The sequence below is a fragment of the Anguilla anguilla genome, chromosome 3 (assembly GCF_013347855.1).
Source record: "Anguilla anguilla isolate fAngAng1 chromosome 3, fAngAng1.pri, whole genome shotgun sequence".
Taxonomy (NCBI): domain Eukaryota; kingdom Metazoa; phylum Chordata; class Actinopteri; order Anguilliformes; family Anguillidae; genus Anguilla; species Anguilla anguilla.
The window spans coordinates 39,763,295-39,789,929 of NC_049203.1; the positions used below are offsets into that span (position 1 = coordinate 39,763,295).

The 26,635-nt window shown below is 39.8% G+C and overlaps 1 protein-coding gene across 3 annotated transcripts; it reads left to right on the forward strand.

Moving 5' to 3' along the window:
* The first annotated feature begins 3,193 nt into the window (after positions 1–3,193).
* Positions 3,194–26,007, forward strand: LOC118223303 (collagen alpha-2(VI) chain-like). 3 transcript variants are annotated; one of them, XM_035409663.1, is made up of 28 exons: positions 3,194–3,390; positions 9,240–9,346; positions 9,646–10,247; positions 11,639–11,659; positions 11,929–11,994; positions 12,089–12,142; positions 12,424–12,468; positions 12,697–12,723; positions 12,813–12,839; positions 12,953–12,997; positions 13,086–13,139; positions 13,309–13,371; positions 13,537–13,599; positions 14,170–14,223; positions 14,739–14,774; positions 14,890–14,952; positions 15,360–15,422; positions 15,971–16,033; positions 18,041–18,103; positions 18,671–18,721; positions 18,907–19,005; positions 19,114–19,176; positions 19,364–19,399; positions 19,483–19,528; positions 19,656–19,808; positions 20,021–20,476; positions 21,008–21,046; positions 23,105–24,487. In XM_035409663.1, the coding sequence occupies exons 2-28, from the start codon at positions 9,259–9,261 to the stop codon at positions 23,383–23,385; spliced, it is 2,721 nt and encodes a 906-aa protein (XP_035265554.1). In that variant the 5' UTR covers positions 3,194–3,390; positions 9,240–9,258; the 3' UTR covers positions 23,386–24,487. The 3 variants fall into 3 exon arrangements, with proteins under 3 accessions (XP_035265554.1, XP_035265552.1, XP_035265553.1); XM_035409661.1 differs by lacking the exon at positions 23,105–24,487 and adding an exon at positions 24,707–26,007 and having other exon boundaries at positions 3,198–3,390; XM_035409662.1 differs by lacking the exons at positions 3,194–3,390; positions 23,105–24,487 and adding an exon at positions 24,707–26,007 and having other exon boundaries at positions 9,222–9,346.
* Positions 26,008–26,635: the final 628 nt, after the last annotated feature.

The following is a 26,635-nucleotide window of genomic DNA, read 5'->3' on the forward strand; positions in this document are numbered from 1 at the left end:
ACATCCAGTCTGAGGTGTCCTTCAGCTATTTAAGTGTGCTTCAAGGCACCATTTTTGAAAGCTGTATCAAAGGCTGACCACATGTTATCTTTTACTTGCAGACAAAAATATATAAATAGTGACAGCTGTTTTAGGTTGTGACCTGGTTGTAGTTGATTGCTAAGAATTTCACTGCACCTCTCTAGAGAACATGAGAACACCAGTTCCTAACTACATACATCAAGGAGATGCCTTCACCTTCAGTCACTACCTTCTGTGACTGTAGCTTGTAGCCAGGAGATGATGTCTGATGTCATCAGACGGCACTCCTGTCCTTCCATCTCTGAAAATTGATCTTTTTGAACAAATTTAATTTCCTGGCCCTTTCCAATATGTTATATAACGGAAGGATTTCACTGTAACAAATCCCAGAAAACCTTGAGGGCTGTTTTCCATTTTCCTCAGTTTACTGTTTCCAAAAAAGAAAGGTTATCCAAAGCTCACATATTGGTGGTGTTCAAGATGTGGTTCAGTTATGTGGGGTTTTTTGCCTCTAAGACATAGCAGACACTTTATAAATGACAGCTAATAATTAAATATATAATCTTAACCATTGTATCAGACCAAACTTGCACTTGTGTACTCTTGCAAGGCAATCTGTTCCCCTGAATAATATCATACGAGAAGCAGAAGGCAATTGCTGGCCTAGTGCTGGCCCTTGCTTACCACTTCACTTGGCCCACATACCAACATGGAATGATGGCGATGAACCATCAAATCCAAATATGTTTGCCAGAACGCAACCACAACTCAACCATAATGAGACCATGTCTCAGGCACAACAGGCATGTGGTCCATGTTTGGCCCAGAATCCAAATGCCATGATAAACCTTACATGTGTCTGTAACAGTTGGGCCACTTTTGGCCCAAAATTGATAAGCTGCACAAACCTTACATGTGGTTGGCTGGAATTTGGCCACTTTTGGCCCACAATACACTTGCCATTGTCATAACTGACCCTTAAGTGCCTAAATTTGGCCTGGAATCATCTGCTTTCACGGTCCAGAATCGAATCCCAACTGTATCAGTGCCATCTCCAGTTCTGTGAAAAAGTATTTGCCCCCAACCTGATTTCCTCTAATATTGCATGTTTGTTATGCTGAATGGTTTCAGATCTTAGGACAATATGTAATATTAGATAAAGGGAAAATGAGTAAACACATGGTTGGTAGCCCTGTAGAGTGGCAGTTAGTTGGCTGTTGGCAGCAGTATTGTCAAGGGTTAAGGGGGTTTCCGTTTTTACAAAAAATGATGTCTTTGGATTCTCAAAGTGGCAGCCTAGCTAGCGAGGTGGCTACCTAACAGTGTTCCGTCAGCACAAGATGTCATACATATGACATAGCTACAGCTGTGCTTGGCTTACAAGCATTAGGTGTACAGTATTACCGAAAACAAATTTAATTTTTTTCCTAGTGAGACAGGAGTTCATATTATGATCACTGAACCACCAAATCAGGCTGAAAATGTCCTGCAAAGCTCCTGAGAGGAGGTGGGTTAAAGTGTATTGTATTGTGGTTCCACCTTGCTAATGAAGTGCTGATGTTAGTTTCCTTTTCTTTCACAGTGTTAGTAATGAGGAAAGTCTTGCTCATTTGGATTCAATCTAAAGTCAGTCCCACATGGCTAAGCTTCCTGTGGTGTATTGGCTTACAGTAGTACAAAGTTCTCTCCGTTCTGCATTGCCCTCAATATTATTTTCAAATAAGTCTCAAACACAAGAGTTTGCATTTGCTCGTGGAGTTTGGTAAGATTCAGTATTCACACCTTGTTTCTTCAAACCTTTGCTCAGCACTAGAGGTAATTTGCCTTAATTTCCCCAAAGTTAAACAGGTAAGGGTGAGACACATTAATGTGGCATATTTATAAAAACATTTGAGACCAGTTGTAAAATGTTCAGAGGGTCCATGGACCATAATCATTGGCATCGTTCACTCCTTGAGTGTGCATTGTAAACAATCGCAAGCCAACAACCAAAAGGAGGGAGTGATTTGAGATTTAAGAGTTGGCACATTGGCACCCCTAAACCCCACCCCCACCCCCTCCTTTTTTTTAAATGAATGTAGCTGTGTGTGCACACAGAGCTGGTCTTATAAGGATGTACCAGGGCATAAACTATAAACATGTGATTATACAAAACAGCAACATAACACTCACCTCTCGCACCATCTTACAACGTGACTTCCTGATGTGAACTGGCACAAAGGTCAAATGTCAAAGGTCAAGCAACCAGAGATACAACTCTAGAATCAGAATTGCAGAGCTGCAGAGAGGACTTTGATATACTGCTGGAAATTAATTTACACACCACCTCATATACATTACTCTAAAACCTTCACCTGCATACATAAAACTTTTTTGTGAGTGTTTGCGAGCATTTCATATGTGTGTGTGAGATAGGATGTGACTTCTGGAATCACTGAAAGACTTCCAGCTTTCCATATAAATGCTTTCCAGGCAAAGTGAAATGTGACATTAAAAGAATGCATGTGTGCATGTGTGTTGGGGGGTGGGGCTACTGTTGCTTTGAGGTTGGGGGCAGGCTGGCATGCAATGGGCTTTGTTGCTCAGAAAGTAGGATGATAGACTGATTTTCCCTTTCAAAAAGGTGAGAGGGACATATGCCCCACATAAACAATGTATGTCTGTGATCTTCACAGAAAGGGAAGAACAGTTGCCTTCACTGAAAGAGGGGTGGAGTGCAGTATGAAGAGGCCTGTTATTCATTTGACGAAGTGTGTGTTTGCCAGATGAGAAGCATATTCAGAAGTGCATTTTTTGATGTTGGGTTTTTGCCCTTTCCAATGACAACAAATACTCTTCTGTTAGTTCTCTCAGGTTTCAGATCATTTTTTGAAGTACCAAATGCTTTGTCTATTTATATGTTAGCAAAAACAAATATGTTAAACGACGTCCAGTGAAACAATTCTAGTATTGAAAAGTGCGGGTTTCCGTGTCTGCGAAGAGCATGCCCAAATTTAGGCATAACAATACAACTTCCTCTGATAATATTTGAGCTCACGTTCCTGAATAGTGATAATAAGAGAATCTGCACTCAAAAAAGATCAGAAGATGTGGACCAACAGCACCTCCTTGTGGATAGCAAGGATAGAATTTCAAACTACCGTCACAATTAAGAATCTGCAGGCTGCGAAAGGCGGGACTACTCTGTAACGGAGTTGAATTTACGGAGACAGGCAGAGGCTGCGGACAGTGGGACGCCTCAGTGCTCGGTCTCAGGTTTTTGGAGGTTATTCAATATCCCGTCTTTTAGCGCGATGTGTTTAATGAGCGCATCTGAGTAGTGTCCAGGAGTCTTATTTTGAAGACACCCGTATTCCTTTTCAGCGGAAGGTAAGTGCATGCAATTTAAGCCACAAAGTTTTACACAGCGTTAAATGTCTATCGTGTTTTGTTGAACTTGAGTATTTATGAGCTTATTTCCATCTAAAAGTATTTTGCAGTTTAATCGATCTGTAATCATAAACAGCCTAATTGTGGAGGAGGGCATCAGTTAGCTGATGCAACTTTTATTTCGTCCTTTCACTAGATTAAAATTCCTGTGTTAGGTTGTTTTTGAAAGTGGATTCAAGAAACAGTCGCGTTTCGATTTTATTCATTTAGTATAATTATGTTTGCATGACTTATTGGTTTTAATATGTGCTAAACAGGCCACACACTTTTTGGAATGTCTGTTAAGTCGAAGTTATAGATCTGTCCCGGGCGACTGCATTTATTTGCATTTGTTCAAACGTTTCGTTCTGTCGAATAATTGAGAGGCAGTTATTGTATATTTTCCCACGTTTGTGCAACCTCGATATAAAGTTGGGAGTTGTAAATGGTTTTAACTCCAATAATGTCTCCCTTATGCGATGAGGTAAGAAGTTCTTGGCACAATGATTGCTTGAATTCATATTTTGATGTGGAGACGACCCCCCCCTCCCCCCCGCCCATCCTACCCTGCTCTCTCCCCCTCCTCCCCCCACCACAATCCTCTCTTCCCACCATCACCACCCCCCTACCCCAAACCATTTACAACTACAGGCCCTTACACACAGCTGTTACTTGATATCCATGTTGTGATGGATGCTTGCTTGCAAGTTGCAACTTTATCAGTCGAAAAAGCTGAAAAACTTTAAGTATGCATTAAATCAGCATCACACACTGATAGGAGTGTTCCTGGACAGGAGAGATCTGACTCATTTGCTCTGCTTCGGGCTCTCCATTTTGTGTCAGCATGTGACTGAACTGAGTGAATGCTTGAAAAACAAATCTGTCTCATACAGTGGACTAATGCCAAGCGGAAAGAAAATGGAAGTCAGGGAGGGAGGCACAGGTTGAAAAACATCAAATCTAGTTTTTAAAGTCTGCGTATTCATGATCCAGAGAAGGAATTTCCATTGCCTTTGCCTGAAAAGCGTAAGAGCTACATTTATGCTTTAATGGTGTTTGCTGCTAATGTGCTGATAATTGCTTTGAATTTGGGAGGAGGGGCATTCTGTTATGAACAACTCAATGCAGCCGTCAGCAGTACAACAGCCTGACCTCAAATACTACATTGAATGACTGGCTGATTTAGTTATTTTTTATTATTTGATAAGATGTCAGCCATTTGTTCTTATATTTTTCTGAAATCCTGTAAATCTCTCTGAAGAAGTGTTTCTGGTGGGTGTTTATTTCCAGTTATTTCTGTGAAATGTGTCTTCAGGTGGATGGATTATGCCATATTACATCATCCCAATGTAGCCTAGAAAATGAACAGCTGTCAAACTAGAGCACAGGAAATGGAGGAATCCCACCTAAGCTGACTAACCTGATCGATGAACAGGGCGAATAAGAAGATATAAATGGTTGCACAAGAGGGAAGACTAAAATAATAATGAGCGAAAGTATCAGGTGTGACAATGGAAAGCATGAACACGCCTGGATAAGGATGATCTAGATATTATGCAAATTAAGATATGTGGAATGTATGGATGAAATGAATGGGAAACAACGATGAATCCCCATATTTATTATATTAAATCATTTTTCTCATCATCATGCCATATTAATGGGGGGGGCGGGGGGGTGTTATTTGGCCTGTTTTGTAATATTGGGGCAGTTGTAAAACCCCTATCCCACCATAGATTACACCCTTGAACGTGGTTCTGTGAATTAGATACCCACCACTCAGGATGTAAAAATGTATGAATCACAGGAAAAGGAATGTTAAACACTTCAATTAGGCTAGTGGTTTAACTGAGCTGTTTACTCAATACTCCGAAACTTTAACTTCATTTGGCGTTACAACCATAACTTTATTTGACATTTCATATTCTGTAAACCCTGTATGATTGAAATTTGTGGTTTAAGGTATATTTGAGCTTTTGTAAAGTATATTTTTTATATCTAGCCCTGGAACCAGATCAGGCCAGCTGCATTGATTAGTCTTAATTGTTTGTTTAATTATGTATCCTAGGCCCAGTTGAACATTGAATTACTCTTAAGTAATAAAGCAGACAAACTTTGTTATTAATATTTAAATTATTTGAGTGACTAAATAAATAAGACCCATCTTTGGGCTACCCGTGTAATCTTTAGCAACGAGTGTTGGTGACAAAGACAAAGTGACAGCTGCCAGAGTGATGGTGTGGTTGGAAGTTCATTATGCAGTCAGCAGCTGGAATGGAAGCCAGTGCATAGTAGGCCCATGGTAGAGACCCTGCGGTATTGAAGATGGAGTGTATACTTTACCCAGCATCCTCTCCTTATTTACCCCCACACCAGTACCTAACAATACTGTTCTGATTGATGATTGCATACATTCTTCCTGTTGTTAGATTCCTGCGTCAATTATTTATTTCAGTTTATATAAACATGTCATTGATTCTGCAACATAAAAAGTGTTCAGTATTACCTGTTTTTATTACGGCCAGGAAAGGTGTGTAAGCACTGTTGCCAAGGAAGAGGGGATAAAGGTTCAGATGATCTCCTCAATAATTACATTCCTTACTTCTTCCAGCAGATGCTCACATCCCCAATATGTAGTAAAGTGCATTTTGAAAGTTTCCAATCATAGCTGTCTGCATCTTGCTAGATAATTTATTTTAACGTGTGGTCAATGTAAAGAAATGTAAAGCCTGTTGCTCTGCTGTGTAGAAAGCTACTATCTTTAGCTGCTAACTGTTGCCGTTTTTACATTATAGCTTTAAGGCATTAAGAGGACTGAGATATATGGGCTTGGGTTTGGTCATGTGTTTACTGGTGAATTGATATAACGGTTGCATTCTAGAATGGATGTCTCGTATTTTACTTACGGGTTCATGGCATGGTTGGCAAGGGTTAGCAAAGATGTTTGCCTATTGCTTTAAGTCTGTCAGCTACAGTAACTGTGTATCTCGGCTAGTTGAAAACAAGGGTAGATTGCTTTGTTGGTGGTTCTCCAGTAACTGTGCCAGTGACTGCTGTCAGCAACAGAAACTGTTTTCTCTGATTCAGTTCATTTATCTGTTTCAAGAGTGCTTCTCACTTGAGCGCATGTTAGGTAATGTGCACCTGTTTTACAATCAAATAATGCCACCTGTAATCCATGTTGTTGTACCGAAGCAGGTAACTGTAAAACATTGTCAGGGTTTTGGAGGGTTGGACCCAAGCGCAGAGTAAAAAAGAAGAGACTCAAAAGGTATATAAAACAAAGACTTTACTACTTATAACAATAAACAAAACAGGGAACCAAAGAGAGGCCACGACGGGCAAAACCAAAAAACTCAAACACTAGAAAAAACTTGGAACAAGAAAACAAATGACGAGGACAGAAACAGTGAACAGAAACAGGCAGGCAGAATACAAGCAGGTCAGAACACAGGCAGGCAGAAACACAAGCAGAACACACAGGCAGAAACAAAGTCAGAAACACAAGGAACCAGCACCTGAGTTAGGGAGACAAAGGACTTAAATAGACTCAAATCCAACAAGACACAGGAGGGCACAATTAACAATCAAACCAGGACAGGGTGGGAACAACGAGACACAATCAGAAACAATAATAAAATAATCTAAAGCAATAATACAGTTAACAGGGGAACGAGCAGGACACAAAACAGAAGTGCCGCCATCTGGCGGCCCAACAAGGAAAAACTGAGACAGAAACACAGAACCATGACAAATATAATTCGTTTTTCAAAACAAGCGTTTTTATTTTTGCCCCCAATTTTGGTGCTTGTGTTTGTAAGTGCTTGTTTTATTCAGATGGACATTATGTACAGTGAGGTGACCTAACATACAGGAACGTAACATAACATATCATAACATAATGAGAAGAACAGGCCATACAGCCCAAAAATGCTCGCCATTTTCTTACCTCTATAGTGTACGAGGTGCTCGTACAGTAGATAGTACAGTATCTAGTACCCTATCAAGCCTGGTTTTAAAAACCCCTAGAGCTTCTGCCTCTACAACATGATCTGGCAAGTGATTCCACTCTGTGACTACTCTCTGTGAAAAAATACTTCCTAACGTCTGTGCAGAATTAACCTTTTGCTAATTTCAATTTACGCCCCCTCGATCTACGAACAGAACTCAACCTGAAGAATATTTTAGTTAACTTTGGTAAACCCTTTTATGACTTTAAAACCCTCAATCAAATCGCTCATAAGTCTTGAAGAGTAAGCATCTTAAGTCTTTCCTCATACCTTTTATCTTTCACACCAATTCTTTGAACCTTTTCCAGAGCCTCTATATCTTTTTTTGTAGTTCGGTCCCCAGAACTGCATGCAATACTCCAAGTGTGGTCTGGCAAAGGTACTGTCTAAGATAGCTGGATTTATACTCAATACCTCTGGCTATATATCCCATCATCCTGTTGTTCTGCCTTATATTTTTATTATATATTTAGCTATATTTATGGATTCTGTTTAAATCAAACCTACTTTAGCAGATTCCGACTGCTAGCTGAACCTCCCAGTTTTGTATCATCCACAAATTTCAGTCATGTACTTTCAATGTACCTCTGTATGACTTCTAAGATTATTTTGAGAAAGTAATCAATTTTTCTCAATTATTAATTTCATTATTTTAAATAGGATTTTTTTTTAAATTATGCCTTTGGTGTTAGGGCTGTGCAAGTGTACTGCAATGGATTGACATGCATTATGTCAATCTTTGTCAGAGGCATTTAGCTAAAAACATTATTTGAAGGCTTTTTTGTGATTTAGCTTTGCATAACAAAATATTTCATGTCTTATTTGTACTAGTTCAAATGTATTTATCTTTTTTGCTAATCACCTATAAAGCAGGCATGTTTCAAACTTAGGTTTGTATTTTTTATTAAACATTGTAAACATATTTACACTTTGACAGTTCTCAATTGGATTTCCAATAATTACTGTTTGCGTTTGGGTGTGAAATCACCTCTACATTGTAGTTGCTTCTCGGATATTCTTGTCTGATATAGCTATACAGGGCTATATACAGATCATTCCTGTGTTGGCACGTTTCTACTGATGACATTACATTTATGGCTTTTATAATAACCATTTATCACAGAATTCTTTGTTTGCTGTTGCTTTTCTGGCAACTGTATGAATTCACTGTGCTGGGATCGCTATAGTGTATTTGGATTGGCCAGCAGCTGTACCCTCATGTAGCCTGCCCCTGCCGAATAGTTGAAGCTAAGCGGTTGTGAACTTAGTAGTACTTGATTGGGAGATCGACTGGGAAAACTAATGTGCTGCTGGAAGTGTGAGGTCGCTAGAGGGAAACACTTTGTTGTGAATATAATTTTTTGCTGAAATGGTGATGCTGTCTTCTAGTTGAGACATTTAACTGAAATCCTGACTCACTAGTCATGCCAGTGACATCACAAAGAATAAGACATTCCCTGGGGTCCAAGTATAATTCTCTGACCCCTAATTTTCTCCCACTTTAATTGGCTAAATAATTCCTTCCCTCTTCTCCTCATTTGATGTATGGGGAGCGGTTGGCACAAAATGGCTGCTGTGAATCAGGTGGTCACATTGGTGGTTGAGGTGAGTTTCCAACCTTCACTGTGAACTTCATTCATATTGAGGTGAAGTAGTATGTAACTTCAACCCATTATTGTAAGCAGCTGTACAGACTATTGCATAAGCAAAATTTAATGGAATTGGCATATTGTTGTCCAGGGATACAAAGATCCGAATTTATTGGGATGCTTGTATAGTCAAGCTATTGTCTTTCTTCAGGCCCAGGGAGGAGTCAGCAATGCTGTGGAAGGTGCTGTTTCTGTGCCTCCTGCAGGGGGCGCTTATTTATGGCCAAGCCCATGGACCTCGACCCTTCCCATGCAGAAGTGAGTACATGCAAGTTTGTGCTCCAGTTCACAATAATGAGCTCATTTTAACCAAGTGGACAGAAAATATATGTAACATTACATCACAGGTTTGATCAGTATTTATGGGAATAAATCAGGAAACATTATTGTACCACAGGGCACAGATCAGTCTAAGTGAATAAACTTGGGGAATTATCATACCACAGGCCTCAGGCTTACATTTGAGAGAATGGAACCCTCTGCTCAGGCAGTTACAAGCCCGTTTGAAAGAGAGAAGAGCTGACAATTTGCTCTTTTGCTTTTGTCTTTGCTTCCAGAACCGCCAGAGTGTCCAATTGACTTGTATTTTGTCATTGACACATCTGAGACCATTGCACTTCAGGAGCCCCCTCCTGGCAGCCTGGTGGAGAGCATTAAGCAGTTCACAGAGCAGTTTGCCCTTAAGCTGAGCAACGGGGATTTTAGGGGCAAAATCACCTGGTCCCTGGGCGGTCTGCACTTCTCCCAGCGGCAGGAGATCTTCAGCAGAATCACCTCCAGGGATGAGTTTATCACGGGCCTGAAAAGCATCCGCTACCTGGGCAAGGGCACCTACATCGACTGTGCCCTCACCAACATGACCCAGGAGATCAGGCGCTACGCCACCGATCCAAACAGCATCCGCTTCGCTGTTGTAATTACCGACGGCCACGTGACTGGGAACCCCTGTGGGGGAATCAAGGTGTCGGCTGAGCGGGCGAGGGACGAGAATATAAAGGTGTTCGTGGTGGCAGCGACCAAGAATGTGGACGAGACGGGGCTGAGGGAGATCGCCAACTCCCCTGCTGACCTCTACCGCAACGCCTTCATGGCTGTGGACATCGGTGGAACATCACCAGCGATTATGACCTCAACCATTGAGCGCATCATCAAAACCATGGTGAGAGTCCTTAGGGTTATAAGTTTGCATGTGATGATCTGTTGGTGTTATGGGTCTGTGAGAGTCTGTGTATTAGATTCCCTTCGATGGCATGGGTCTGTAGGAGTTTGTGTATTAGGTTTCCTCAGGGCTATGAGTCTGTATGAGCCTGTATGTGAGAGTCCTTCAGGGTTATGAGTCTGTTTGAGTCTGTATGTGAGAGTCCTTCAGGGTTATGAGTCTGTTTGAGTCTGTATGTGAGAGTCCTTCAGGGTTATGAGTCTGTTTGAGTCTGTATGTGAGAGTCCCTCAGGGTTATGAGTCTGGATGTGAGTCTCTCAGGGTTATGAGTGTGAGTCTCTCTGGGTCATCAGTCTGGATGTGAGTCTCTCAGGGTTATGAGTCTGGATGTGAGTCTCTCAGGGTTATGAGTGTGAGTCTTTCAGGGTCATCAGTCTGGATGTGAGTTTCTCAGGGTTATGAGCGAGGTGATACATATTTCATTGGCTCAGGGTGGAGGATATATAGAAGTGGATTACACAATGATTTTGTTTTTATGACAGTTGTAAAGAATATAATAAAAGTGTCAGAACACCGGCAATATAGCATAAAAAGGTTCTTACAGGCTGCAATAAGATGATGTTGCAGAAATTAAACCAACAAACAGAAAAATGTAAAACAGATATACCTGTTATGTCTCATTTATAAAACTTATGCTAGAATTAATTTATAACATTATATGGTATTGTTTGTTTGTATTTAATAATAATATAACATCTGTGAATACATTGTGGACATACTTTTCAATGAAACTAGGTTCTTAAAATCTGTGCTCATCAGGGGCATATGTAGCTACTCTTAAAATGAGGCATGCGATATTAGTTTACCACTCAGACTGCTCTGACATTTGAAAGGCATATGAATGATTTCTAATAATGCAGGTCTCCATCGACACTTGATGAAAGTTTTTAAGCTGTCTTTCACCACCTCACTTCACCAGCCAGAATAATCTCACCACATCTTGGATGGATCACAACTGTGATCCATTCTGATTATGGCCCTTTGAAATTCTGTAGAAAGGTAAAAAGAATAAAGGTAGGCTATAGAATAAATATAGCATGGCTATTTATTTAGATGCAATTGATTTAAATATGATATTGCTACAGATGTAGCATCTACGTGTGTAGGCCCAACCCAGCTCCGCCGACCCAGGGAAAGTTCTAAAAAATCAGGAAAAACTAACCAAGACACAAATGTTCTTGCCCAGCCCTATGTCACTGTGCCCTTTGTAACAGCTGTGCTTGAACTAGTCAGAGACTATTTTTGAATCCTCTAACTCCTGTCTCTCTTTCTGTTTGGTTTTTGCTATATGTACAAAATACTAACTTGTCAATGACGGTTTCTCTCCACAGACTCATCTAGCCTATCAAGAGGTGAGATGCTGGTTTCCATGGATATGTAGATGAGGGGGAGGGGTATGAGTGAGTGCATCTTTGCTAAAGTGATGCTTGTATTGTTTTGGAGGGTCTTGGTGCCCGTTGAATTATGTGCAAGGTCCACAGCATCGAACAGATGGACTAGACTCAATAAAATGTCAATATGTTTTTCAAGCTTTGAAATTATGCTGAAACATTTATGATAGTTGATTATTCTTACCTGTCTGACACTAATTAACTTTTATATTCTCGCCAATTGACTGCAGTGCTACAAGCTGAAGTGTTTAGAAACAGTTGGTCCAACTGGCCCAAAAGGCCACAGGGGACACAAGGTGAGTGAGGGCTTTGAGAAGTAGAGCTTCTTCTCAAATATGCTGTATGTAGCTGCAAGTGCTAGTGTTCATTTTGTATGGATTTGACTTCCAGGGAGCAAAAGGTGACAATGGAATTCCGGGCCCCAAAGGTGAAAGAGGACGGCAGGTAAGCCAAGAGCTAAACACTCTTTGCTAAAACGCAAACATTGTGCTCCGTCACACACAGACAAGAGGATTGGTTCTTGTTTTTACCTCATTATTTAGTTACTTCTCACATTGTATTCCTAGTGAAAGCATCAAATTTTTAAAAATCACAATGTTAATTTTTAAAAATCACAATGTTATTGTTTCGTGCATTTGAGACATTATAGCTGAGGACAGCATATGTAACCTGTTCAATAATTTTATGGATTTTCCAATAATTATTTCTCTTGACTTGCTTTACAGGGAGATCCTGGAATTGAAGGTCCCATTGGACATCCTGGTACAAAAGTAAGCTTAATTTTCATGTGTACCAAGCCCTCTGAATGCTGGTTCATCGTTTCCTCTGTTTTGTCATTTCATGTTTTCTGGTTCATTGTTTCTCTGCTTCTGTTGAACTGTTCATCTATTTCATTGTTTCTGTTTCGCTCTTTCAGTGTTTGTGTGTTTTTCAGTTTTATGATTTCATTGTTTCTGTGAGAGGTCTCAAAATGATTGCTTGTTTCTGTCTTCATTTAGGGTGAACCAGGCCTTAAAGGTGAAAAGGTAAGCAATAGGTTTAACAACTTGGAAAAAGAAACTGTAAATTGTGTACTTCCAAGTGTGTTTTGACTCATTTCCCTTTTTGTTTATAGGGTGAAATTGGATCTGAAGGGAAAAAGGTAATTATTTTTACAGTTGATTTGTTTGTAAATCAGTGCAGAATTTGTTTACATATGTGGTTGTTATCGTTTTGAATAACTGGCTGGTATATACACTTTTACTTTATCATTAGGGTGTGGCTGGGATGGCAGGACGAAATGGAACTGACGGGCAAAAGGTAATCCCACTGTACATTCAGACATAACTCGTTATATTTTTGTCAAATACAGATATACAGTGTGACTACATTTTTCTTTACATTTCAGGGAAAAATTGGGCGTATCGGGGCTCCAGGCTGCAAAGGAGATCCAGGTGACAAGGTACGTGAAATGTCCAACAATAGTGTAATCTTATGCTACATTAGTACATCAATTAATGTAACTATTACACCTGATAAGGCAAATGTATGTAGCTACCTATAATGAAAATGGTAGGGGATAAGGATCAGGAGTATGATTCTCTTTCAATATGGCTTTTCCCATTCAAAAGGGACCTGATGGCTATCCTGGAAATGTGGGTGAAGGAGGATCGTTTGGAAAACCTGGAGAGAAGGTCATTACCCAAAATACATTATGTTTCCCCAATATATCTAGGCATGTTTTCGGTATTTTTAAATGTGTCTTCCTGTTGCGATTTATTAATTTACTTATTCATGCAATAAAGACACTAATAAAAAAAAGTTTTCCACTGATTGATGTTACATTTGACCCAATTCAGGGTGATCCTGGTCGCCCTGGGAGATCTGGCCCCCCAGGCCCACCTGGAGAACCTGGACCTAAGGTATCCTAACAAGTGATATCACAGGAACAAATGATATAATATCATTCTCTCTCGTCATGTGAGCAAGACGCTTTGTTAATAACTGAAGAAACAGATTCTGTGTTGATCTCACGCAGCCACAGAGAAAACCTTAAATATTTGTGCAGTATTGGAATAGATTCAAAAAGGGTTGGATTTATCAGAGGAAAATTACGTTGGACTGAAGTTTAATCCCGCTGGATCCTAGAGAGGAATTTTCCTAATTCACAGTTCATGCCGAAGCCATCTGGGCAGTACCGTAGTGCAGTTGCAGGTACCAGGTTCTTATCATTGCAAGATTTAATCTGCTAATCTCCATCGGTTTTCCAATATCCAGTTGTAATGAAACATATCCATTTATTTTATTTAACCTTAATTTAAATCTATTTTTTAAAGGCAGAACTAGTGAAGATGGCAGCAACAAAATACAAGTTTAAACAAAAATACAACTACACAGTAATACACAGAAAATACCTGTGTTAAGTCAATTATAGAAGTCTACAGAACACAATTTCCTACAATGTAAAACAATGACAAATTCCTGCATTTTAGGGTGAAAGAGGAAGTGCTGGGTCACCTGGAATACCTGGACAAAAGGGACCCCCAGTAAGGAAGCATGTTATATTTATTGTTTTTTGTGAATCTAACTTTACTTATACACAATAGTAAGAAATAATACAGAAGAACCTTAGAGATGTGAATACATTGGGAAAGGAGTTCATTCAGAGCTCCAAATTGTTTATTGCTTTGAAAATGATGTCAGAATTCACAAATTTTAAGACTGGGATCCTTTGGAAGCATATATGTATATTACTGTAGCCTTATTTCTTTAATTCGCGTCTAGCACCATGGTTTTTATCCATAGAAAGTCTGACTCGTTTCCGCTTAATGTTTGCATTTTTTGCATCAACATTTATAAGGAGCTTAATACTTCGGTTTCATATGCCGTTCAGTTTACCAGTCCATAACTTCATATTTCTGAGGTTCTACCATAATAAGAAATATTATACATTACTTCAATCTACTTCTGAAATTATATTACTCATATTCTAAATGTTTAAATTACTCCACTGATTGTTCGTTTCTTCATATTCCTAAGTGTCTTCACTGCTTTCTTACAGGGAAGAAATGGAGGACCTGGACCAAAAGGCGAACCAGTATGGCTATATGTGCACATAAACTGCACATGACTTTCATGAAAAGTTATTGGAGCTTGTTGATTTGTGTCAATATGATGATCTTATGGAAAGGCCTTGTTGCCTGTTGTCTTAGGGGAGAAGAGGAGACTTTGGACCAAAGGGAAAACAGGGACCAAATGGCCCAAGCGGAGACAAGGTAAACCCTGCATGGGGTCACAGATGCATTTAAATAGAATTTTATCTTTAAAGATTATCCAACATCAATGGAATGAAATTAATCTTTAAAACTAATCTGGAAAGATTATCACATATTACCTACATGAATTTAATATCATAAAATGAGATTAATGGTATTCTTTGAATTTAATCTGCACACACTGAAATGTTGGTGTGCTGTACAGGAATATAGGTGTAATGTGGAGCAACTGCACAGGTTGGCAAAAAATTGAAGCGTACAGGTAAACAGGAATGACACACGGGCACATACTTTTACGTAATTTACACAACGTACAGGGATGCAGAGATGTACAGGGATAAAGGAAAGATGCATAAGTGCCAGTCCAAGAGACATATACTGGTCACCCTGATGGATGTGTTTTATAGGGTGAATCAGGACCTGAGGGCCAGAGAGGACTTGCTGGTGAAGTAGGAGGTAAAGGGGCCAAGGTGAGCAGTATACCAAGAACCATATTTTCCTCTATGCTGAAATCTACATTACAAGTGACATTCAATAAAAATAAAATGAACAATATTTGTGAAAATATTTTAACTGCAACATGTTTTTGTCATCCAGTACAATTGTACTATGTCAGAAAATTCAAATAGTTAAACTTTTTTACTGCTGGGGCTCAGGATGATACTCAGGATGAAAGAATGGACAAGCCAAACCGTAGTAATAATTGTGTTAATGATTGCAAGATAATTTTTTGCCGTCATGCTTTAATGGGAAATTTTGCCGATTGCCACAGCCACATTTTACCAACAGCTGCTATTCTTTATGCAAAGGAAAGGACAAAGAATATTTTTTGTTCTATTTCTGAGCGACACAGTTTTATTGGAAATTAACGACTTTGTGACAATGCAAAATCAATTTTTAAGCCTTTTATTATGCATTGAAAAGAGCTTTGAGGTTTCTTTATAACAGCTTGAGTGTTTTCAGGGGTTTAATTGAGTCAATATGTGGAATTTGCTACTTTGTTGCGTGCTGTTTGCAGGGAGACAATGGACTGCCAGGACCGCGGGGTCCTCCAGGCGCAGCAGGGGAGCCAGGGAGAAATGTAAGTCCGAATTCACCTCTCACCACCTAACATTCTGGAGCTTGATTAACCCAAAACTAATATACAGTGGATACATCCACCAAATATTACTAATATTACAAAGCGCATTTTTGATATGACTAATATTTGGTGGATGTATCCACTGTATATTACATATTATTTTGTGCTAATATGTGTGATTTCGTTCCATCTGTGACTGGTAACCCCATGAGTCAATGCATAATTAGTGGAAACTTCACTCAGGATGGGTGAGGATTTGGTCACAATGTCATCGCTTGCTAGTCGATTGGGCAACCGTAGATTGCCTGGTAAAGCTGCACATAAAGTGTCTTCCTCCAGCTCATGTCTGCACAAGCTTGGCTTGTGGGCTGTCAGTCGAAAACAAGAAGCATCTGGCGATCACCTGCTTCGGGGGAAAGCACATTCTTGTCTATGGCTGTGGAGTTTGTAGCATGATCACAAACACATATGTTTTCCCATTCCATATTGGGGAGAAAATTGTGGTAAAATACAATGTCAAGGAAGTGCAGTTATTTCAGGGCATGTGCATTTCAATCAAACCCTCCAGTGCAGTATCTCAATACAGAGTACCTTTCTGCCTTTGTTGAGATACAGCAAATAAAAGTAAGTGGTGCTTGTGAATGAAAATGCATTTTCATCAAATAATTGACAGTCCTCTTTTGATTCATCAGTCAAACCACTTTTAAATACATGTTCTGCTCAGTAGCACAGGAGGTAGCAGTTCAAAGTGGCTACCATCATAATCTAATAAAAAATTATTAAAATACTATAGTTTAACTAATGTTGTTTCACTGGTTTCATTTGATTACATTTCCAGGACAGGGTCAACTCCGCTTGTGTACATTACAGATCTAGCCTGATATTTTATAGTCTACCACAGCTTTAATTCACATAGGCTTGCACTGTGTTTGGATCCCATTGCTTACCAATTGGAAACAGAGGGAGAGCATGCTGTTTTGCTGGCTGCTGCAGCTACGCTGAAGTCTAGGACATCTCCTCACTTTGCCTTCCATAACGCTGGTCAGACTTTGTGGGCCAAAAGCCATTCAGCCAGCAAGCTAGCCACAAACATTGTTGAACATGCTGTTCTTGTAACTAGCTTGTAATTGAAACAACAGCAATCATATCTATATAATGACATGTTAGCTAGCTAGTTAGTTTGCACCAAGAGTGTATAGTAAAGCTCCCTTTATTGGCCTATAAAAATAATTCACAATTGGTGTGTGACCAGTTCTGAAATTTGAGAGATTTGTTCATATAATAAAATTCAAAGTTCACTTTTGGAATTTGATTCAAACAGGGAGTATAGCCAAAAATAGTTATACACGACTCTCTCTGGTATAGCTGTTTTACAGTGTTAATGATGTGTTTGCTAGATAAATAGTTTTTATGCATTATGGTAGCTATAATGTATAACTTTTGCTTGGCAAGCTAAACACCTAGCTTGCTTGTCTACCTAACTAGCAGGCTTGCAGCAGGCATTAGCCTAAATAACATCAATAAGATAGCACCTAGATAGCAATCTTGTTTAGCAAACTAGCCACCGAGCCAGCCATGCAGGTCTATAGCTGATCCACAACTGCAAACCCTCAAAATTATACTGTTTACAAATTGCACATAATGTTGCAGCATAGCAAAAAACCTTTTCCACCTGAAATGTTAATACACTGGACATTCATTTTCAGTCTCAACTACCGTGAAATGCTGAGCAGAAGTAGGTCATGGTGTGTCCACATTATGTGGAAGTCCATACTGCAAGTAGTTCATTGCAATCCTGAAAATAAATTTGTGCCATGGGGGATAATAAATAAGGGTGAAGAAGAAGTACAATTCAGGAGGAAGGATGGGCACAAATTCTCTAGGGTGCATGTTTGATATGATAAACTGCCCCAGCTAACCAATCAAGTGGCAGAGATTACTTCCATCAGTTAGACTATGGCATACCTATACCACAAGCATCAACTCAGTTTTCCTTTACTCTTACAGGGTTCTCGTGGAGACCCTGGTGATGCTGGACCAAGGGGGGAACCTGGTCCACCAGGGCTCAAGGTAAGATGAGCCAAGTGACCCTTAAACCTGATCCTTGCAGTAGGGATGGGCGATATGGACAAAATCAAATATCACAATATTTTTTACCAAATACCTCGATATCGATATTGTGATGATATTGTGGGGATGACTATTGGTACTTTCACAAAATTATACAATGAGATTTCTGATAAATAATCATCAGTTATGCCTATGTAATAACTAAGTGGGTAAAGGCAAATAATAGAACAGTTAGGTAAGTTCAGAAAATTACACCACTTTATTGTAATGCTGCCTTTAAAACCAGGAAAAGACAACACTTATGCCATATCACAATATTACGATATACAAAATCCCAGACGATATGTAGTCTCATATCACGATATCGATATAATATTGATATATTGCCCAGCCCTACCTTGCAGGCGAATGAGTTAAAGTGAAAGGTTATTCAGAATAATCAGGGGAAAAGTGCTATTTGAAACAATTAAATGTTAGTCTGCCAGTTATGCCTGGACTGTCAGTTAAACCTGTAATATACCAATGGTTCAGAAATTCTAAAATTCAGAAATGTTGTATTTCCTTAAGGGTGACCTAGGAAGAGCTGGATTCAGCTATCCAGGACCAAGAGGACCCACGGTACAGTAATATGCCTCACTGCCATTTCAAATTAAGTCAGGGTCTTGGTATGCCAGTTATCTGAAACATGTAGCAGAGTTATATCTAGGTCTTTATCAAAAGAAGAGATAGCCAGGTCTGTGTATCTGTGCAGATTAGTCAGAACCCTGTGTCTGGATTTCTGATTCCTGTTTCTGTCCCTATAGGGAGACCGGGGGGGGAAAGGGAGCCCCGGACCACGGGGAAGCAGGGGTGACTGTGGACAGAAGGGAGATCCTGGTCTCAAAGGAGGTCCCGGTGAGCCGGTGAGCAACTACACCACACTCAGCGCAACCTGCATGAAGATCGCAGGTCAGAGAATCAATGAGTGATTTTGAGAGTAGATATGAGTCTGCCCTGTTCCTGTGTTTCAGGGTGAGCCGGGACCTAATGGTGAGCCAGGACAAAGAGGCCCCAGAGGAGATCCAGCGGGGGATGTGAGTACCACAGACAAACCAAAGAACAGGAACTAAAAATCTACATTTCAGACACATTCAAATGGCTGAAGAATACACTACAGCAAAACATTTCCTGCTTCTGTACCATGTGTTTCATATAAAGTCCCCTGTAGAGCAGGTTGAAAACACATGTTCCACTCTTTTATTAGTGCCTGGTCTTTTTCAGGGTGGTCCTGGACCAGAAGGGGACCCTGGCCTCACTGTAAGTTGTCACTAAGTGTAGAAACCATAGTAACCTCAAAGTTTTTAAACATGTCATAGTAATGAGATGCAAATTACCTTTAGGAATGTGACGTGATGAACTACATCAGAGAAACATGTGGTTGCTGTGGTGAGTGCCAAATTTTGTTCAACAAAATGTTTACAAAGAGTAGGCATTAAGATATTTTACGGCCTGCTCTGTCTCAGCTTCTATGCGATGCTCTCAAGCTGATTAATGTTACTGTCTTTCCTGTCAGACTGTGAGAAGCTCTGTGGCGCTTTGGACATCGTCTTTGTGATTGACAGCTCTGAGAGTGTGGGCCTGACAAACTTTACTCTGGAGAAGAACTTCATCATCAGCACCATCAACCGCATGGGCTCCATTGCGAAGGACCCCATCTCTGAAACAGGTTAAGACACATGTATACTATTCAAACAGCCACACTCCAAAACAGGATAAAAGTCATGTACACTACTCAGACACCTCTGAGACAGGTAACAGTATGTATATTAGGGTTTATGTAACATCCAGTGTGTAAGGTAGAGTGTGTATCACATATAGTATGTATTAGGATGCCTATGAATTATATACTCTATACATGTGATTCTGCGCTTCTGGCAGGTACGCGTGTGGGCGTGGTGCAGTACAGTCACAGCGGAACCTTCCAGGCCATCAGGCTCAATGACTCAAGGATAGACTCTCTGACCGCCTTCAAAGATGCTGTTAAGAAACTGGAGTGGATCGCGGGAGGGACCTGGACCCCGTCCGCGCTCAAGTTCGCCTACGACAACCTCATCCGGGACAGCCGTCGCACCAAGGCTAAAGTGACCGTGGTGGTAATCACAGACGGTCGCTTCGACCCACGCGATGACGACTCCCTGCTCACGTACCTCTGCGACGACAACTCGGTCGACGTGAACGCGATCGGCATCGGCGACATGTTTGACCAGGTGGAGGAGAACGAGAGCCTCAAGTCCATCGCCTGCCAGAAGAGCGACCGCGTCATGCCCATGCGACGCTTCGCCGACTTGGTGGCCGAGGAGTTCATTGACAGGATCGAGCACGTGCTCTGCCCCGGTGAGCTGTTCTGTCTGAGGGGGAGGCCTTTGACCTGGGGCTAACAAAACTCTCTGCTCTCTGCCATTTTAGTGGGGGAAGGGTTTCACTCTATCAATTAATCAGTTGCACGCAGCACTTCTCTATGGATATTTTTAATACATTATTTCAGTTGAGCCAATTTGGGAAAGAATGGCTAATTATTCCCTTAACCTTAAATGTATTCTAATGATGAAAATAGTGGCAATGTAATAATGAAGGTGTTTTAGATATAAAGCTTATATTTTTCATTAGACTAATCTACTATACATTCTATTTCATTCAACAACATCTAGAGCTTGCTAGTCAGACTCAAGTCCAGTGGAGTCACTGAATATATTTACTTTGCTAGCTCACTACTTAACCAAAGGTCAAACAAAAACTGATATTGATTGCACCAGCAGCTTGTTTGTTCATTAACTCCTCGAGGATTTTAGGGATTAAAAAATGTCATGGAACAATAAGAGTAACTGCTGATTGAATTCCCTAAAATACTTGTTTCCTGTATTCTAGACCCTGTGACAGTGTGCCCTGACCTCCCTTGCAAAACTGGTAAGATTTAATGTACTGACAGAATTCATACTATTTGCAGCCATTCACACATTAATTTCACACAGAACCTGTAGAGCAATGAAGTTATATGACTCCCTATGCATTCTCATTGGAATGGGCAAACATGGTTACCATGGGTGAATAGCAGGTTAACTACTGTATGTTACCTATTCATATGTCTTGGTTAGGGTTCAGAAAACTTTAGTTATTTTCATCCACTTTAAAATGGATGGTGTTGATGACAGTAATAAAAGTTTCCCTGAAAAAAAAAATAGATTTCACTAAATCCAGATTTAAACAGTAATAACAGTAAATAAATTGAAAATATGATTTTGACAAAAACAGCAATTCCAGAAAGATACTTCTGTTTCACTCCATTCAATGAAATGATAGAATTTTGGTTCTTCTCTGTTTCCTGGCTTATACAAACAATACTGATTGCACAGCATCCTAGCTCAAGTTGGCTTCAGTATCTCAGTCATAACATTGCTGTCAGCGGCAAAATTGCAGATGGAGTTCCATAAATAATTTTAATCTGATTTCAGCATGCTTCACACAAAGCCAGAAACTGTTGCTGATGCCAACATAAGTAGTAGATCACTCTGGAATTGTCATGACATCAGCATTACATTCCTTTAACTTTCCATACTGAACCAAGCATCTGATTCACCTCTCCTTAAAGTATTCAAGTACATAATATGCAGTTAAAAATAAAAATATAACCCATGGTTGTGTCTGGTGGTAAGATAGTGGTGTGTTAAGTATTGAGAAAATAACATTATGTCGGACATCTAAATTAGATAAACTGCAGATTGTGACAATATTGTCGATAAATGGAGTCAAGTAATCGAAGACCATAGTGCTGTTTACCTTTTTGAGATACAATGAGTATGGTTGTGTTAGTGAATCAGGGAGAACCTGTGGCTTTCCATACAGGCAATTAGGCTTTCTTTGAGTCTAACTCACTAACAGTGGCGTTATTATTTGGTCAGTGTTACTAGTGTTACAAGTCATTCATAATCAACCAAATAATTTACTAACTCAGTAATTTCACAGAATATATTATCCATAGCATTTAGTCTGTTTTATGTCTGCAGGATCATGAAAGGGTTTTGGTTGCATGGTGTTTTGAATAAAGCTTATTAGTTTTAGAGCCATGAATCACTGATAGTACATAAACTTTCTATTGCAGTACATAAACTTTTCTTTGCAAAATTTCTATTTAAGGATAAAACCTAAAAATATAATAAATAGATGTCGGTTTTAATGATCTTTAAAAATCTTTTCAAAAAAAGTATGTAAGTAAGTATTATTATTCACCGGATTTCACAAGAGTATAAGATTTTAGTAGATTTAAGCAATTTTTACAGGATTGCGTTTGTGGCATTGCTTCGAGTAAGCATTTCAGCATATTTTACTGCATCACAAGCACAAACATCTGGCTAAATAAGTGTACTGGTGAGCTGATCCACTCGGATGTGGCTCTGCTGAACAGAAGATCTATACCAGCATATATCAGAGAGGCAGTTTGCTGAGTAAAACCCAAAATGGCTTGGGCATAGAAAAAAGTTGTAATTTGTTATTTTATATTGCCATATACCAGTAATGACTTTAAGTGAAGTACTATATTACTAGTACTATAATAGTACTATAAACTGCACTGAAAGCAATTTATTAGTATTCTCTGAAATGTCAGAGATATTTCTCCCCATTCAAAAAATAATGCGTCAAGTTTTTGATTGAAGTGGCTTATGGCTGGCCAATGGCCACAGTTGGGCCTGAGCAATGTTAATCATCTTGTCATCCTCAAATGCTTTTAAAAGTAAAAGCAAATGCTTTTACTAAAAACATGATATCAGCACACTGTCCCTCAAACTGCTGTCTCATGTTTATAAGCTATCTGTTCCAGTAGTTACAGTACTTTTGGCTTGACGTCCTCTGCACGGATCTGCTGCTTGCTACAGCCCTAGGCTTACAACTAGATAGTTTGCACTGAGCTCAGTGGGCAGAGCCAGTCGCTAGTAGACTTTAAACGACTGTTTTAACACTCGCTTGCAGATGTGGAAGGCCCTCGGAATGTGTGTGATACCCTGGCAGAGGAGGGCACCCCTGTCCGCAGCTCTATCCTAGACGTCACAATCTTGCTAAACAACCTGAAGGATGAGCAGCGCCTCGATACCTACAAAAAGGCCATAGCCATTCTGGCCTACACCGCGGAGAGAGCCAAGTTTTCTGTTGGACTGGAGAGGCAGCAGTGGACAAATCTGTTCATTGAATCCTTTCGAATTGCGTATGGCGACGTCATGGGGGATCCTAACAAGGCCCTGGGGTTGTGCTAGTCCGACAAAACCCTATTTACGAGTGAAAACAGCTGTTCTCTCAGTCCGCGGTAAAGAGTATCTCTGGAGATATTTCTGGAGCTCAACATTTACAATCGAGTGCTCAATATTTTTAATGTAACCAAGCAGGCTTAATCTCTCTAACTTTCAAAAAAAAAGAGCAGTGTCTTTAAGAAGGAGCAATTATATTTCTCTTTGTAAGGCTTGCAGTACAGACAGTGGTTATTATAATAACCATATGCCTCATAATTCTCAGTGATTGTTGGGTTTTATAAATACTGTTTGCATTTATAACATTGGGAATGCCATATTTCCATACCTAAATTCTGTACGTCATTTCAGCTAAAACAGCTGTGAATCAAACTCTTTATACATGTATATTATGTTCTGATATACATATGGTAAAAAGTTGTAAATGAACTTTTTCAAGCATAATATTGACAGTTTTGCTAAATTTAACTAAGTGGTGGCAGGAGTATGGAGCACTGGCTTGTCAATGCCACACAGGAAAGTTTTGCTGTTTGCACATACTTTTAATATCCCGAAAGGTCAAGTTTTTTATAGAATGGGGTAGAAAATTGTGGATTAATGAAGTGGATTTATTTGCATATTGCAGGTCAGTTTTATTATGCTATTCAGTGAGTAGCTGTGAGTAACAAAAGCTTTTTTATAAAATATTCAGGTAACACTTGAAAAATTACGAATGGCTTATTAGGTTTGTTGTAATACATTCCAGCTCATAAATGTCAGTTTCTGTCATATTTTGGGTCAAAAAGGAATTATTTCAATGTATGTATGAATAGTGTGTTACAAATATCAGCTTTGTTGTGTTGCACTTCAAGGAATTGTTTGATATATGAAAACCATCAATTCGGAGTAAACATATCATTGTAACAGATTGTGACAGATGATAATATACTGAAAGTGTGTTATTACTCTCAAATGAGTTTGTAATTACAGACGAAGGGTTAAGTTTAATGTGATATTTTTAATGTCCATGACTGCACTAAGTATTTAACCCGAGGGGATTTGTCAAATGTATGAGGGAGTATTTGTAGTGTTTTAATTGACTGTGTAAAATAAATGTTGGTGAACGATTAACCATTTTAGTCTTTAAATCTCTTGTATATTTAATGCCAGTACTTCTGTAAATGTTCACATACTAAATGGGGTGTAACATTATGTATGTGATTAGCTAAAGTCACGTTGTTTTAATGGCTAAGAGACTTAAAACATCCATGACTTACTTGGCTTACCTTGCTGAACAGATTTTGTTTGATATTGTTGTGAATGAAGGAACCCCCTTTCCTTGTGCCCCCAGAGCCAGCTGTGGCCAGCTGCGTCGATCGTCCTGTCGATTTGGTTTTCCTCCTGGATGGTTCCGAGCGGCTGGGCGGGGAGAACTTCCGTCGCGCTCGCGAGTTCGTGGAGCACGTGGCGGATCGCCTGATGCTGGCGCAGAGCAACAATGACGAGAAGCACGCCCGTGTGTCGCTGCTCCAGTACGGCAACGAGAAAGAGCAGCGTGTGGTCTTCCCCCTTTCCTTCAACATGACGGCCATCTCCAACAGCCTGGGGCGCATGTCCTACATGGACTCCTCCTCCAGCGTGGGCCCTGCCATCATCTACGCCGTCAACAACATTGTGACCAGCCGGGGCAACCGACTCGCCCGACGCAACGCCGAGCTCTCTTTCGTCTTCATCACAGACGGTGTCACCGGCAGCAATAGTCTAGAGGAGGGTATCAACTCCATGCGCAGGGCGGAGGGCGTTCCCACTGTGATCGCCATGGGAAGCGATGTGGACCAGGAGGTGCTGACAAAGATCGCATTGGGGGACCAGTCAGCCATATTTCGAGCGCCAGACTTCTCACACCTTTCTAAAGCTGGTTTCTTTGAGCGCTTCATCAGGTGGATATGTTAAAGGATATCAACCTGAGCACAAGGTGTGTGGTTTCATTTTCAAGAGACAAATATGGAAAGAAATAGTAGCACTCCTGTAGTATGTTTTGAAAGTCAGTTTCTTCTTACATAATGCACAGATTTTTTTTTGTTATAAGAGAAAGGCTCTCAGGCCATTAAAACCAACGACCTAATGTATTGTTTACAATACAGGTGCTAATGCAGAGGAGTGGAAGTTTTCTTGTGCAGCTTTCCAAGAACACCTAATATGTGCAAGCTTACTTAAGATCTCACCCAACTATTTTATCATTTTACATGTCTGAATTTTTCCAATGTAAAACACTTTCACTGCTCTTGATGGAACAATATTCAAATATAGATGCCTGCAACTGAGGCCAGTAATCAGACTCATAGCAAAGACACCTAGTAAAGACAGAATTTCTTTCCTAAATGGTCAAATATATTTTTCTTGCACTGGTAGATGAATCACAGCTCACAATTGTACATGCTGCGGAATAATATCTGCACATGTCATAGCGTGTAATGCAGCCCTGTAAACAATGTCAGAAACCAGTTTTTATTTAACAATTATTTTTGTTTACTAATAAATTTTTTCCTCTGCATATTTTTTTCCAAACACTTGTTTTCAAATCTGGCTTCAGTTGTAAGTTCAATAAAATGAGCTCCGAAAGTTCAATAAAATAAACTAATGAAAGTTTTACTTTGTCATATATTTGGTTAATTGTGTATCTTTTTATTTTTTGCTCTGAAATGTTACTGAAGGCTATTTTATACTGCTTTATACAGTTTACAGCCGGACTACTCACTGTTAATTAGTTAATGAACAGTTCAAGTGCTAAGCTTTTGGTAAACAAGATGACATATAAAACTTAACAATATTTCAAATGCAGAATTTAATGACTACTTAATTTAATGAAGCAAAAGCGTAACTAAAGCCCTGTTGAGTGTTTTAGTAAAATATACTCTATATTCACTTCTTGAACTTATCTAGTGACTAGCTTTATTTTGTATATGCACTACATTTACTTGTGAGATACATGGATGTTCAACCACAAGAGACTTGGCTAGTCATTGACCCACTGGCATAACAGCAATGAGAATGGGTTTATTGAGGGTAAGTTTGTTAACATATGTTTCTATCTTGTGCCGAGAAACTATTGCGATTACAGCAAGTGTCCTGACGAGTCAGTTGATATCTCACTTAAGGTCAGCAAGTGCAACGAGTCTGAGATTTTCCTGAGACCGGGGTGGGATTTGACCCTGCACCTTTCACTTGTCCAAACATTCCATTGGCAAAACGCATTACTTGTCAGCCAAAGGCGAATAAA